Source organism: Scyliorhinus canicula, chromosome 2 (genome assembly GCF_902713615.1).
Source record: "Scyliorhinus canicula chromosome 2, sScyCan1.1, whole genome shotgun sequence".
Classification (NCBI taxonomy): Eukaryota; Metazoa; Chordata; class Chondrichthyes; order Carcharhiniformes; family Scyliorhinidae; genus Scyliorhinus; species Scyliorhinus canicula.
In genome coordinates, this window is record NC_052147.1 from 197646511 (window position 1) to 197660294 (window position 13784).

At 44.4% G+C, this 13784-nt stretch overlaps 1 protein-coding gene across 4 annotated transcripts in view; it reads left to right on the forward strand.

Moving 5' to 3' along the window:
* Positions 1-13784, forward strand: part of LOC119961865 (dual 3',5'-cyclic-AMP and -GMP phosphodiesterase 11A-like) — a 536876-nt gene that overhangs the window by 371754 nt on the left and 151338 nt on the right. For all 4 annotated transcript variants that reach the window (XM_038789314.1, XM_038789315.1, XM_038789316.1 and 1 more), the window contains 3 exons: positions 1943-2089; positions 4202-4309; positions 12812-12921. In XM_038789314.1, the coding sequence (XP_038645242.1) occupies positions 1943-2089; positions 4202-4309; positions 12812-12921 (365 nt within the window). The remainder of the gene's footprint in view (positions 1-1942; positions 2090-4201; positions 4310-12811; positions 12922-13784) is intronic.

Sequence of the window (13784 nt, forward strand, 5' to 3'; positions counted from 1 at the left end):
CATGCCAACCCATTCCTCGGGGGATCTGACCTATAAAGATCCCTATTGAAAGACTAAAATGTTGCATTAACCCCCCTTGAAGCAGAAACCAAGCTGCCGCCGGCATCCCTGATCTGTATGATCTCCCGGAAAGCCGGCTGCCGCCTCAACTGGTGACCCAAGAGGTGGCCGGCTTTCCCCCATGCCCGTAAACCATCCCGTCAAGTGCCATAGCTGTCCCACCACCTTCCCCGTGGATACCAAGTCAAACTGCATTTACAGCTGCTTCCTAGTTACCAGCAACTCCAGAGTAGGGTCTTCCAAATAGCAGTATCAGTTTCCAATGTCATCCCAATCAGTCACTGCCATTCCGTTCACAGGCCTGTTAAGTGTGCTTTATAAGAATTACCCGCCTCCCCCCCCCCCCCCCCCCCCCCCCCCCCCCCCCCCACCACCGGCTTAGGGTTAGGGTCTCTATATCCCTCCTGTACTCTGATTCATCATTGTTTGAGATCTGACTCACTACAGTCATGTCATCAGCAAACTTATAGATAATAAAATCTAAAACAAAGCATCTATTGTGATTCCACAATTAGGCATCACTTGTTGGACAATTCTGAGTGTGCTAACAGCTACACTAACAACCAATTTACAATAATCTGCCAAGCTCATAACATGGCTCATTTATACTTGCTAGAAACAACATATATGGCGGGATTCTCCCTTTGGGGGATTAAATCCCCACGCCCGCCGGATAACGGGCGAGAACCACTCAGGACTTTTTCTTTGAAAGTCCAGGGTGATTCCCCATTCTCCAGGGGGCTAGCAGGCCTCTGGTGTGCGTCCCGTAGCTCTGCTGCCGGCGGAGCCCTGCTGGACAGATCGCGTGGCCGCGCATGGTGGGCGCAAGTGGATCTGCGCATGCGCGCGGTGGCCCACGTCGGCGCGGGCGCCGCCGACATGGCGGAGCCACACTGCCGGCCCGTGCGGAGAAAGATAGGTCACTCCCAGATCGCGATGGCCCGCCAATCGATGGCTCCCGATCATGGGCCTGCCCGTCGTCGAGTCCCCCACCAGTGTCCGATCCCCATGTCCCCCGACCATTACTCCCACATCAGCCGCGACTCCGAGTTCTCGCTGGTTGAGCCACATTAGAATCATGCCGGCGGGACTTGGCGGGCACTCGGCCCGTCGAGTGCGGAGAATCGCCGGGGGGCCTTTTCCAATGACCCCCGACCGACGCTGCGTCGATTGCGCACACACAAATTACGGTGATTCTCCAGTCGGCAGAGAATCACGTGCCGGCGTGGCGGCCTATTTTGGGTAATTCTCCGCCCCCGCGCCTAGCGAGAGTTCGGTGCGCAGGGTCGGAGAGCCCCGCCCATATTCATCCCCAAGGGCCTGTTCTCAACAAACAAAAATAATATGTTCAAACTTTGCTTTTTATTGAATTACCCAGGAGCTTGGGAGCCAAGAGTTTTCTGTGGCTTTTCCCATGGCAATGCCTTGGTCATCAGTGTCTATTTGTCGATCAATCCCGTAGTATAAATTGTTGTGATCATTTGAAATTCGGCATTCTTGTATTTGTCCGATGTGTGCCAGACAAAAAACTTCGGCAACATGCCTCTCTTTTCAGCAATATTCAAGTTCTGTACTGGCAAATAAAAGATGAAATGGGCTAAGATTTCACTTCATAGAATGGTGGGTGAACGGCAAAGCATCATTTCTTTGAAAAGGTCTGTGACTTGTAATTTGATGCACCATCATCACTAAAGACTGCTTTTAAAACATCTCCCCAAGTTGCAGTTGTAGCTTATCTTGCACTTTTTGGAGTTATGAAAGAAAGTCTCTCTCACTCTCGCTCTGTCTCAATGCATTATTTTGTTGTGCAGAGCAGGTGAAAAGTTAAAGCGAAACCTCGATGCTGAATTATTAACAGCCTGAGAATTCTTTCCATTTGCAGGCAGCAAACCTCCCACTTGTTACTGAACTCAGTATTGATGAATTCCATTTCAATGACTTCTCTCTTGACAAGGATGCTATGATCACTGCAGCTCTCAGAATGTTCATGGAGCTTGGAATGGTGCAGAAATTCAAAATTGATTATGAGGTAATTCATCCAAATACATGTCGAGTGATTTATAAAATGTAATTTCCGTGTATTATTCAAGATATTTGCTTCTCATACAGACGTAAAATTTGTGAGACGTAATCCTGGATGAGTTTATTGATATTTGGGTCAGTGTCCTGACAAATGGGCAGTAACTCCTTCCTCTCTCATTGAAGTCCCTTCACCTGGCTGTTTATATCCCACCATCACAATTGAATTGGGGTGGAGTGGCATCATCAGCAGGTCCCATTTGGGCCTTTCTCCTCACTTTTGATATCTTTCACTCATATTACCATTTTGCAAATCTTGCACTGCCTCAATCCCTCTGTTTGTCCAAGTATCATCACCAATCTAACATCCCTTTCCCTGATTGTTGAATGTGTCATTGCACCCTGAATGAGGGGCAAAAAGTCACCATCAGGATGCTGTCACTGTGAACTGTGATGAGAGGCTAAGCGAATTGCATCAATATTCTCTGGAGTTTAAAAGAATGTGAGGTAGGGCTGGGTTTTCATCATGGACATGGAATTTCCATTTCTGCAGTGCCGACAAGCAGGACTTTTATCTGCTGGAGGATGGGACAGCCTTGATTTGAGTCTGCTGCCATAGTGACAGAAGTGGGCTGATGGCAAGGCAGCCAGGTTAAAACATCTGCCTCCATTCCCAGAAACTTTGATCCTGTTCTTCAGGTTAATGCAAAGCTTGTTTCACTCTCACCCCTTAACACCCTTCACACCCCACACTCCCTTTATACCCACACTCCCAACCCTTTCAACCTCCCTTCAAATACTCCTTCAATCCCATTTACCTCTCCATTTCCTTCAGTTTCCTTCACCCCTACCAACCCATTCGCACAGTATCTACTTTATAAGCAAAACTCAAAAGCCCTATAACATTTGGAAGTCATTGAAAAACTCATAACTCTAAAAAAAATCAATTGAAAGGGCACTTTCAGAATCTTCAGAAAACTGTAAAACCCATTGAACACACATTCCTGGACATCTGTGCCAACAAACCATGCAGGGCAGAATCCATTAGTACTTTGGAAGGTAGCTAGGCCTTCAAACTCTCATACCACAGGACACTATGCAAAAAAACCCTATGGTACAGAATCCATTAATGCCTTTAAAGTCAGCCAAAAGCTCATACATTTTTCAAAGATTTCAAACCAGTATAACCTCCTCCCTTGGCCAGATGTCACAGACTACCCCTTCCTTTTCTTTGACCTATCAAATTCCATTGCTTCTTAGTTGGTTACATAAATCTCAGTCATCTCAATCTCTTTCTAAACATCTTTGCCGTTCTGCATCTTACCGTGTCTCTAAAAGTGTCCTCAAAGTGTAACTTTTTGACCATATGTTCAGCCATCTTTCCTAATAAAACATGGAGAAATTCAGCAATATGCATCTGTACTTTGTGGTAGTAATGACAGTAAAATGATCAGAACTACTACTCTGAATTTGACAGGAGATTCTAGAGTCCGTACATGAAATTGATGAAATCCTGCCACGAGTGCCTATAATCCACTGCTCCTCTGTGAAGAGCCTTGAATATTATTTTCCATTAAAGCTGCTAAATAAGAGGGCAGCACGGTGGCCTAGTGGTTAGCACAACCGCCTCACGGCGCTGAGGTCCCAGGTTCGATCCTGGCTCTGGGTCACTGTCCGTGTGGAGTTTGCACATTCTCCCCGTGTCTGCGTGGGTTTCGCCCCCACAACCCAAAAATGTGCAGAGTAGGTGGATTGGCCATGCTAAATTGCCCCTTAATTGGAAAAAATAATTGGGTAATCTAAATTTATAAAATAAAAAAAGCTGCTAAATAAGGGCACTACGGCAGCGCAGAGGTTACCATTGCTGCCTCACAGCGCCAAGATCGCAGGTTCGATCCCAGGCCCTGGGTCACTGTCCGTGTGAAGTTTGCACATTCTCCCCGTGTCTACGTGGGTTCTGCCCCCACAACCCAAAGATGTGCAGGGTAGCTGGGTAGGCCATGTTAAATTGCCCCTTAATTGGAAAAAAAATAATTGGGTACTCTAAATTTATTTTTTAAAAACTGCTATATAAATGCAATTTATTATTCCATACACTGTATTTACAAGCTGTGTCTTACAGACTTTGTGCAGATGGTTGCTGACTGTCCGGAAGAACTATAGGATGGTTCTCTACCACAACTGGCGGCATGCATTTAATGTGTCTCAGTGCATGTTTGCAATCTTAACAGTGAGTATTCTAAGTAATCACTATGATGCAAAGTATTAAAATAAGTTGTTCAGATTTGTTGAAAATATGTATTGGATTTACCCAATATATTTATCAGAAATATTTTTTGCATTTTATGTTATCTTTGTTTATCTAGTCAAATTTAATTTGCTTGTAATAACATAAATTTAATACAGAATCCTCTAGAACTTTGAATACAATTTCAATACCGCCATGCTGTTACACTGTTGAGCTTTGATAGGTAAATTAATTTGTGTCGTCATTATCATGTCCCAATACAGCTATTCATAGTAATGCTAAAAAGATTTCAAAGAAATTAGTTTATGATTTTGGAAGGACAATGAGTAAATAAAGCATAGGAGATGATTTTGCTTAAACACATAGCTAAAGGTTGTTGCAAGATTTTGCAGCCACAATTGAACAAACTACCCTAAAGGGTGTCCACTGGATTGGATGTTATAAATTAACAAATGTTGTTTAAATCACATGCCAGGAGTAACATTTCCAGCCATTTGGAATAAATCATGGAGGAAATTCAACAATATACACCTGGATTTTGTGGTAGTAATAACAGCAAAATGATCAGAATTACTACTCTGAATTTGACAGGAAATTCTAGAGTTCATACATGTGCAGCGAAACATGAAAATCCAGAATTTGCTGTGGTGATTCCACACTTCTAGAAGGATGAATTGTTAAAGTCCCCCCTGACTATAATCAAGTAAAAATCATTGAATTGATCAGAGGATGGACTTTTACTCCATTAATCTCACTGTAAAAATCCTGTAAAAAAAATTACACCTTGTTGAAAGAGGTGTAACTGGATTTTTCATGGTGTACTCTGTTCATAGTTACCACTGTAAAAAACCTTTCCAGCCCTGATCAATTAATTTCATAATAATAATAATCGCTTATTGTCACAAGTAGGTTTCCATGAAGTTACTGTGAAAAGCTCCTAGTCGCCACATTCCGGCTCCTGTTTGGGGAGGCCGGTACGGGAATTGAACCTGTGCTGCTGGCATTGTTTTGCATTACAAGCCATCTGTTTAGCCCACTGTGCTAAACCAGCCCCATGACCGAAAATGCATCCGTCCTCAATCCTGGCTGGAATTTTCCAGTGCCGCTGAAAGTGAATGGAGTTTGTGTTGGAACGCCAAGTTTTCCGTTCTCGCTCGCAATGGGTCCCACCACAGACAAGACCAGAGAATTCCACCCTGTATTTTCTGGAATGTCAAATTTCTCCATTCTGAAAAAAAAACACATTAAAAAAGAAAATAACAATCCCCAGTAATTTATCTAAAAGGTAATTGAAAGTGAAGTGGTTTGCTATCTGTCAAGATTATTCGATGGGATCAGCTACCGATTCTGTTTGGTGATATCACCAGTGCCGGAGACCTGACGATTTCCTTTATTTGGCACCAGATTGAAAATAATGTCAGGAAAGGGGCTGAACGGTGACACGTGGCACAGTGGTTAGCACTGCTGCCCCACAGCGCTGAGGACCCGGGTTCAGTCCTGGCTCTGGGTCACTGTCCGTGTGAAGTTTGCACATTCTCCCCGTGTCTGCATGGGTTTCACCCACACAACCCAAAGATGTGCAGGTTAGGTGGATTGGCCACGCTAAATTGGCCCTTAATTGGAAAATAAAATAATTGGGTACTCTAAATTTAAAAAAAATTAAAGGGGCTGAAGTCTCCATTTCAGCGACTGAGAATGGTCGGGTCCATGGCTGCACATGCACATGGCAACGACCGGCTGCAGTCATGCTGCGCAACATGGCGCCGACTGTGCATGGACCCAACCCCCCATCCGTGCCCCCACAGGCCATCCCCTGGCCACTCCCCACCAGTCCCCACAGTCCTCGCCGAAGCCCCCCCCGGCCAGTGGCACAGATCCCGCTGGGTGTGGTACTGAACATAGTCCGCGGCCGCCACACCGGATTCCAGGCTGCTCAGACCACTCGTCAACCGTGCGGTCAGGAACTAGGCCCATTGGGAGCATCGCGGGAGGGCCTGCTGATGACGTGCCAATGATGTTGTAATGGTGTGCGGCACGTGACGCGATTACGCCACACCTGAGGGGGTGGAGCATGTTGCCTGGTGCCAAACCAGCGCCAGCCCCGATTTGGGTGTCAGAATGGATTCTCCGCTTGATCACCGATTACGATATCGGCGTCGAGCAACTGAGAATCCCACCCGAAGTCTTTGTGGGCAACTTGCTTTGGGCAACTTGCTTTCAGGTTGTAGCAAGCACCATTGCTTCTCCACCCACTACAAAATATGCTCAATATAAAGGTCCTTAGGATAATTATGAAGGCAAGAAACATTCTCCCCTTACTTGGAACCAATCTTCCAAGGAGATTGGGTTGAGAAGTTCCAAAAAGCTCCTTTGCTTAGTGCATGAGGCAAACAAAGGCATTTTTTTGTCTCCATCTATTTACTAATTGTACATTGAGTAATTTATAAATAAACAATCAAGATTTTATTACTTAGCCAATTAAAATGTATGAAATTGGCATGTAGGTTATAATGTAAAGAATCTTGTAGCATTAGCAAAAAACATCATGAAGGATGTAAAATTAAATCAAACTGAGGAGCCCTACTACTTGGACCTTTCATTCTAATTGGACAAATGAACGAAAACAAAATCATCATAATAAATCAGAGTTAAAGAAGAGTTACAGTTAAATATAAGCCTGCAGAGACAGCAATAAGTAAACAAAGATAATGAGCTGCCATGAAGAAAGACAAACTAATACTTCTGTTGGAGTCTTTCCTTCAAATTGTTTGAATCCAGGGGACTGATGAAAGTCTGTTTTGATGCAGTATGGCATCTGAAATATTTCCAATTACCAACAGTCCGTATCTTCAGGTTTTATTTCAATTCAAGTCTGACTAAGCAACCAAATCCCAGGTGTAAAATTACCCTCAAATACACTTGTTCATTCCCAGTTGCACACGGGAGCCAAGAGCAAGTTAAGTATCCAAGTGAAGCAGGATTAGTGGGTGAGTGAGGAGAAAACTAGATGACGGCAAGAAAGGAGGAGGAAAGTTGAAAGGATGAAGGGGAGAATGGATAGACAGCATTATGTATGGGGGAAGTTGGATGGGGACAGGGATGGAGGGAAGAAGGTGGGCACACAGAAGAAACAGACACTAACCTGTTTATTTCTAATCACCTTCTGAAAAGATCTATTTATACAGCTGCTACTTAACATTTGCTGTGAAGTGGGAAAATACCAAAACTTGCATACAATGATTTGTTTCTGTATATTAACCTGGTAACATATCGTCCTTATGTTTTATCCAGAAAATATTTGTACTATTCATGCTTGCTAAATAACGTGCCCTATTAGAAAGGTAGAATCACCAGAGTGGAATCTGTATCTGCAATTTAATATTTATCGAAGGAAAACAGTTACTGGGGGTTCTGTAACTTTGGTGAAGAATCGACAGGGCCCGGCTGATAATCTGTAAAGCGGTGTTTCCACCTGCCATATGTCCAAGTTACAGTGACTGATTGGGTGAACCTCTGAGGAAATGTATGTTGATATTTTGTCAAAAATCAAATCAAAAAGCAATTCATGCACCGTTTTCAAAGACATATCAAAAAAAATTAGCCAGTGTGAACAGACTCAAGGCCTACTTTCCCAATGTAAATCAGACCCTTTTCCTTCTCAATGCTGACAGATTCACAAGAACATAAGAAATAATAGCAGGGGGAGATCACACGGACTGTTGAGCCTGCTCCACCATTCACTGTGTATTGACATTGCCTCCATCACACTCTGGGGAAAAGAGGTCCAAAGATTCATAATCCTCTGAGAGAAAAAAAAATTCCCAACTCCATCTTAAATGGGAGGCCCCTTATTTTTGAACTGTGTCCGCTTGAGCTAGTCTCTCCTACGAGGGGAAGGAAACATTCAGCATCCACCCTGTTAAGTTCCCTTAGGCTCTTATGCTTCAATAAGATCACATTTTAATCTCCAGTAGATAAGGGCCCAACGTGTCCAACCTTTCCTCGTAAAATAACCTCCAACCCACCAGCACCCTCCCCCTACAAATCTGGGCAGTGGACGCATCATGGGGGATGGTGCATAGATATGTGGTGGGCAGGGGATTGGGGAGAGCGGACATTGGGGGAGGGATAGCCGCAGAATCGGAGAATCCGGCCCACAATATCATAGGACTCCTTGTGGCATGATTTGAAAGGTCCATTACACAAAGTTAATGTAGCAACAAAGCTCAAGTAGTATCTGTCCATTCTCAGTTATCTCATCTAAAACATGGGGCTGGATTCTCTACCCCCCCCCCCCCCCCCCCCCCCGGCCGCGCCACATTTCTGTCTCACCCCGCTGGCGGGATGTTCTGTTACACCGGCTGGTCAATGGGGTTTCCCATTGTGGGGCAGCCCCATGCCGTCAGAAAACCCCATGGCTGCTGGCAAAATGGAGCATCCCGCCGGCCGGGAGAATCCAGTCCGTGAAGCAGGGGGACCATGCCTCGTAGTTCAAGCCCACTCTTGCATTGAAATCCCCCAGTAGTTAAAGATGTTCTAACTTAGGGATTCTGCTGATAGCAGCATCAAGCTATGCATGATCCTTCAACTTTGTAGTGGAGCACACTACTGAAGCATAGATGCTAATGAGGTAACTGGCCATATGCGAGTTGCGGATGGATGGAGGACTCGTGTTCTGAACCATTTTGGGGGGTTCTATCATCAAGAGTAGTGGGTTGCTTACAGTAAAACCTATGCCTTGCTCACATGTTTCGTCTCAAATCCATCCTGCCAATGAACGCGTAATGGGGCTGGTTTAGCTCACTCGGCTAAACCGCTGGCTTTTAAAGCAGACCAAGCAGGCCAGCAGCACGGTTCGATTCCCGTACCAGCCTCCCCGGACAGGCGCCGGAATGTGGCGACTAGGGGCTTTTCACAGTAACTTCATTGAAGCCTACTCGTGACAATAAGCGATTTTCATTTCATTTCATTTCATAATGTTTTTCTCTCAGTGATCAGTTCTCGGTGAGCCTGATGTGTTTTAAAGAAGCCATTTCAATGTTCAGCCAATCAAGTTGCACATTGATCACAGCTGTCTTGCACATGTTGTCAACCAGCTACAAGTTGTCTGTCAGTCATGTGCACATGGTCCAGTTTGATCAAAGAGTTGACATTTTGTTTGTTTTTGTTTGGTCGCCTGGTGCAATGGATTCCACGCACTGGTTAAGCAGAGACTCTGAGCTCGAAGCACCCACTGAAGCAATGATGGATCAACACCTTACTAGTTGGGGGGAGCTGCCCAACCTGAGTTGGTGGTTAACTAATGGGATACAATGGTCCCTCCCACCATTGGAGACAGCATATAGCAAACATTCTCACATTCAAACATTAGGACTTTATCACTGCTAACTTTGACTCCTCTGTTGTGTTAACACTCTGCAGTTAACACTGTGAAGTGAAACTGGAGTGTCCTCTCCAGAATGTAAGTTTGGAAAAGATTTATGGAGATCCTGGGCTGCCCAAATATCAGAGTCCCCCTCTCGTTTTCATTGGTTGAGTCCAAAGAAATGCAAATTACCGAGGGCGGGATTCTGTGATCCTGAGGCTAAGTGTTGACGCCGTTTCTCAACATGGCCTGACGATCAGCAATTGCAATTCTGGCCCCTACAGGGGGCCAGCACGGCACTGGAGCGACCCACGCCGCTACAGCTGCTGATCCCGGTATCAACTGGGCGCCACGGATCCACGCATATGCAGTGGCTTCCTTCAACGCGCCGGCCCCAACGCAACATGGCACAGGGCTACAGGGGCTTGCGCAGAAGAAAGGTGGCCCCAGCCAGAGAGACCGGCCCACCAATCGGTGGGCCCCAATCGTGGGCCAGGCCACAACAGAGGCCCCTCCACCCCGGGGTCGGAGCCCCCTCCCCCCCCCCCCCCCCAACAGGCCACCCCCCGATCCTACCACGCCGAGTTCCCGCCAGCTGAGAGCAGGTGTGGACAGCACCGGCGGGACTCGGCAGTTTTATCCCGGGCCGAGAATTGGCAGGCCGGCCGCATAGAATGGCCCCCGACCGGCACCGCGCCGGCGTCAATGGTGCCGATTCTCTGCATAGCAGAGAATCACGTGCCGGCTTCGGGGCAGTGCTGCGCGATTCGCGCCAGTCGCGGGGATTCTCCGGCACAGCCCCAGGTTGAGAGAATCCCGCCCTATATTTGGCCTCGGCTTGGTTGCAGGAGATGTTGGAAAGATGACTTTAAAAATGCATCTACATTGCAATATAGCATCTAATAATCACATGTGAAGGCGTGAAAACTTTTTACCTGGTGGTCACAAACTCTCCATGGAAATGGATTGTTTTTTAGGTTTCCAGCCCGCCAGTACACAAAAATTGTGAACCAGAAGAATTGGAATCCTTCTTTTAATCTGACTTTTCCTTCCCTCTCTTTAATTTTCTGTATTTTATTTAGCACTGCAATCACTATTTTAACAACATATCTTGGTTGCAACTCAACCTTTCATTTCCCAATCCTTCTATCTGACTGGCATACACAGTTGCTAGCTCCATTTACAGAAGTCCTGGATGCACTGTAAACCCACTCGCAGCAACTTGTGCTGCAAAATCTTATGGAAATTAAATGGCCAAAGGAAAGTCTAAGAAACAGCGAGTGTTATTCATTCATCAGCGACAGTAAACTCTGGTCAATTGGTTTTCAGCTAATGTACAGCTGGGCTTTCATTACAATTGGACAGCTCTAGTTGTTGGTCATATTTGGCATGTTGTTTTTAATTACAGGTCAGTTACAATAGCCAACCTTCTTTGTAATTTATAGTTGCACGTGAGAAATCATCTCCCATTAGCAGTGTCTTAAGTGACAAGTTCCATTGTACATGTCTAAAATTTACTGTCAGCCAATGTTATTGTCAAAAACGTCAGTTTATTCATTGAAGATAAATGCATCTGCTAAAATCACAAAGAAAATTGTTTTGATATAAGTGCAGAAGAAATCCCTGCAATAAGATTGTTTGCTGTACTTCCCAGGCTGGAATCACAAAGTTCATCAGACTAAGGTCAAGTGTTTTTCTTAGTAGGTTACTAGATAATTGACCACATATTATACAGGGCTGTAATAGGGGGAGGTGGTGGTAATGTCACTGGATTAGTAATCAGAGACCCAGGGTAATGTTTGGGGACCTGGATTCAAATCCTACCACAGCAGATGGTGAAATTTGAATTGAATAAAAATCTGGAATTAAAAGTCTAATATCTAATATAATTTGAATATATTCAAGAGGTGGCTGGATATAACACTTGGGGAGAATGGGATCAAAGGCTATGGGGAGAAAGCAGGATTAGGCAATTGAGTTGGATGATCAGCCATGATCGTGATGAATGGTGGAGCAGGATCGAAGGGCCATAAGGCCTCCTCCTGCTCCTATCTTCTATGTATCTATGTATCTGATGTTGATTGTTGTAAAAACCTTGCTGGTTCACTAATGTCCATTAGAGAAGGAAATCTGCTGTCCTTACTGTCATGTTTTGTACACTGACTGGTATGAATGATACACTACGGAACATCTGACTAGTTAAAATAATTTAAAGATAAAGATAACTGGAATAAACATACAACAAACTACTAACACTAACTATCCTTGAGCTACTGCAAAATACATCTATCCACCAACACAATGTACTCCCAAGGCACAGCGTCACATGGTAGGTGTACACTGTCGCCTGCTGGTTGGAGGTTGTATGCATTAATATATACAAGACCTCTTAAGCATATCATCACACTTACCTGGTCTGGCCTACATGTGACTCCAGACCGATAGCAATGTGGTTGACCATTAAATGGCCCAGAAAGCCAGTCAGTTCAAGGGCAATTAGGGATGAGGAATAAATGCCAGCTACACCACATCCCATGAATGAATGTTTTGGGGATAAATTTGCTGCAGCTTCTCCTAAAATATTATTATATTCTAATAATGTAAATAATATTCTGTTTTATAGAATTCCAGCATTAATTCTTCCTCATGTGGAGCTGTTTCAACCCATGCCATTGCTCACAATTCTCCCTTTTACACAGGTGTTTAAATGCAGAGTCAACCATTGTTTGCTAAACCAAGATGGCTGACTATGCAAAATATGTGACTTCCATGTTGGTAATCCACTGTGACCTCTTCAAACCTCAGCTTAATGCCAGTGAAGTGCCAGTGAAGATTCCTGTCAAGTGCTTTCCATGTTAGATTTCTCTGCAGTTCTATCCTGTTTTTATAATACCTCAATACAAATAAAACAAAGTGTTCAAAAAAAAAGCCACGTGAATATGGAGCTGTGGGACAGTATAACTCCAGTCTGTAAAATTAAGCTTATTGGATATGACTTTTCTTTCTGAAATCAAGCTCACTTGCTATAAATATTTCTACCTTGCTCTCAGTTAACCCCACTGCCAAAAGCTATGGAGCCACCCAACATTGCCTGATATATATGCTTGTTGTTTTGCCAGACTGCAGATTTTCAGGAACTTTTAACAGACACAGAAGTTCTTGGTCTAATGGTAGGCTGCCTGTGTCATGACTTGGACCACAGAGGCACTAACAATGCGTTCCAGGCAAAGTAAGTTCTGATGGTTGTGAATATATTGTTAACTCTTTTACCAATAATCATTTTGAACCAGCACATATCCAGCTCTGTCCATATCCAATACACACAATGAAAATAATTTCAAAGTAATTTTGCTCTTTCTTTATTCAGTTTTGATTTTAGCCTTCTGAATTGATGTATTTTATTAACCAAACACTTATAGCTTCGGTTACAGAAACTGGCAATTTAGATCAGCGATTTCTGGCTAATTGGTTTAAAATATACACTGCAAGGGATGTGGTGATCACAAGTTAACTAGATGCAATACAACTGAGCAAACACTAGAGGGGGCACGGGAGAGCCATATAAATATACGGGGACAGGAAGTGAGGACACACTTCACGGAGGGCAGAACTTGGAGCAGGACACAGATACACACCAGCAAGTAGCACTGAAGGTAGCCGTAGGTAACAGCTCTGAAGAGAGAACAAATTCACAATAAAGCATCTTCTCCACATTTGAGACTACGAGCTTTATTAAGACACGAGTAACAACACATGGTACCCAGGAGTGGCTTCAGACGCTTACTACAGGACAACTCAGTGGCAGATACAGAAAGCTCAAAATGGCATGGAAATCTCCTACTGGACATTTGACTTGGGAAGACATCGCTAATTCGAGGAAGTGGTATGGATACCCAGATCAGCTGGACCAGACTGGCGTTGTAAGAAATGTCTGGAAAAGGTTTAAACAAATGTTTGATATTTATCTCACAGCTAATGATGTACAAGAAGCCTCAGACAACATTAAAATAGCAATTCTCACCGCAGGGCCTGTAAATAGGAAAGTGTATAATGGATTTAAATACTCAAAAGATGAAGACAGAAACAGCTTAC